Raw genomic sequence first — 2,240 nt, 5'->3', positions numbered from 1 at the left:
TATATAAATATACATATATATATATATATATATATATATATATATATCCTGAATACCCACCTGGTTTTCCCCAGCGAAAAGCATAGAGAACGGGTGACGTTTGCTGCAGCATCTCAACCTCAACAACTAGCAGCACGTGGCTGGGGGCCTCCAGCTGTCTCCTTGCAGCAGGCTGTCTCTCTCTCCCTGCTGCTGAGGGGGAGGGGCCCCGAGGGGGCCCCCAGGGGGCCCCTGTTGCTTCTGTGGGCATGTGCTGCTGCTGCGCAGCAGCAGCAGCAGCAGCAGGAACATCACGTGCAGCAGCAGCTTGTGCTGCAACAGGCACGTCTGGCGTGTCTTGCAGTTTGCTGCTGCTGCTGCTGATGCTGCTGTAACTGCTGCTGCTGCTGCTAGCAGCAGCAGCAGCAGCAGCAGGAGAGAGATAGGGGGCCTGCATGAGGTGTATGGGGGGACTTGGGGTTGCTTTGCCTACTACTTTAGAGGTGAGGGTGAGGGGCTGTCTCTCTATGACGAGCTGCACCCACTCGGTGTCTCCCCAGTCAGCAGCAGCAAAGGAGACAGTGTGGGGTGTCTCCTCACTGTCTCCATCGCCAGAGTTTTCTACTTTTCTTTGTTGCAAGTCCAGGGGCCCCGGGGGCCCCACAGGGTACTCCCCACCCGCTTCTAATGCCTCTCTTGCTGCTGCTGCTGCTGCTGTTGCTGCTGTTGCTGCTGTTGCTGCAGCAACGGCAGCAGCATCTACAGCAGCAGCAGAGATGCCATCCACGAGAGACATAGAGTCGGAGACAGCAGCTGCTGCTAGACCCTGAGCTGCTGCTGCAAAGGGGAGGAGACAAAACCCAACTGTCCCCCAAAAGGAGACACCTCTAGATGCCCCCATGTTGCGGTGTATGTGTGGGGCGCAGCAGCAAACTGCAGCGCTGAAACGCCCACACAGCAAAGCAACAGCAGCAGCAGCAGCAGCAGCAACAGCAGCAGCAGCAGCAGCAGCAGCAGCAGCAGCAGCAGCACAAGCAAGGCGTGTGGAGATGAAGGGGAGAGGCCAGGCCATGCAGATGCCCTTTGAAGAGACACAGTGGAGGACCTTTCAGAGCAGCAGCAGCGAGCGCAGCAGCAGCAGCAGCAGCAAGAGCTGCAGCAGCAGCAGCAGCAGCAAGAGCTGCAGCAGCAGTAGCAGCAGGAGCAGCAGCAGCAAGAGCAGCAGCAACAGCAGCAGCAGCAGACCGCACCATTGTAGGGGAGACCCTGAGCAGTCTCCACAGGAGGCCGCAGCTCTTCTAGGGCCCCCAGGACGCAGCGCGGTGTCTCCTGTCTCCTTTCTGCTGTCTCCTGTCTCCTTTCTGCTGTCTCCTGCTGTCTCCTTTCTGCTGTCTCCTGTCTCCTTCTGTCTCCTGTCTGTTCTCTGCTGTCTGCTGCGTGTACTGTCTCCTTTCTGCTGTCTCCTTTCTGCTGTCTCCTCTTTGCTGTCTCCTGTCTGTTGTCTGTGGTATTCTGTCTCCTGGCTGCTCTCTCCTTTTGAGTCTTTTTGGGGAGCCCTGTAGTGAAGGAGAAGAAGAGACAGAGGGAGACTGCCGAAGCAGCTGCTGCTGCTGCTGCTGCTGCTGCTATTGTTGCTGCTGCTGCTGCTGCTGCTGCTGCTGCTGCTGCTGCTGCTGCTGCTGCTCTTTGTAGAGAAGCTGTTGTGGTTAAGGCCGGGGGGTTGTGTGTTCTTACAATAACCCATTTAATAAAGACTGCTGAGAGGGAAGAGAAGCAGCAGCAAATGCTGCTGCTGCTGCTGTTGCTGCTGCTGCTGCTGCTGCTGCTGTTGCTACTGCTGTCTCCTAGAGCAGCAGAAGGCTGCCCTGGGCCCTACAGAGTCTCTTGCGGCTGACCGCTGCGGTGTACATACACCTCAGGGGGTTTAAATAGAGGAGAGATACAAAAGGAGACAGTGAAAAAAAAATAAAAAAAAAACAAAACAGTTGTGTTGTGTGTGTGTGTGGGGTTAGTATAAGGAGACAGTTGTTTGCTGCTGCTGCCCCGAGACGGCGAGCGACACCCCACACCGCAGCTCTGTCTTTATGTAGAAATTCTTCAGCTGTCTCCTTTTATTTATTTATCTGTCTCCTTTTTTTTTATTTCTTTTTGTCTCCTTCTATATAATAAACTACAACACAACACCAGCAAGAGAAGCACACGCAGCCAGCAGGAGTGACCCTGGCCCGCTCAGCCTGTCTCCTCTCTCGGGGGGGGGGGGG

The 2,240-nt window shown here is 55.3% G+C and overlaps 1 protein-coding gene across 1 annotated transcript; it reads right to left on the bottom strand.

Moving 5' to 3' along the window:
* Window positions 1-126: 126 nt before the first annotated feature.
* Window positions 127-1,723, bottom strand: EMH_0090400 (uncharacterized protein; the record flags this gene model as incomplete). The annotated part of the gene is made up of 3 exons (XM_013501571.1): window positions 127-312; window positions 473-920; window positions 1,230-1,723. The coding sequence occupies 3 exons, from the start codon at window positions 1,721-1,723 to the stop codon at window positions 127-129; spliced, it is 1,128 nt and encodes a 375-aa protein (XP_013357025.1).
* Between the last annotated feature and the right edge of the window lie 517 nt (window positions 1,724-2,240).

Source organism: Eimeria mitis, genomic scaffold, assembly GCF_000499745.2.
Source record: "Eimeria mitis Houghton genomic scaffold, Emh_scaff7129, whole genome shotgun sequence".
NCBI classification, from domain to species: Eukaryota; Apicomplexa; class Conoidasida; order Eucoccidiorida; family Eimeriidae; genus Eimeria; species Eimeria mitis.
Note: the sequence above shows the minus strand (reverse complement) of the source record. Positions and strands in the feature narration are given on the sequence as shown.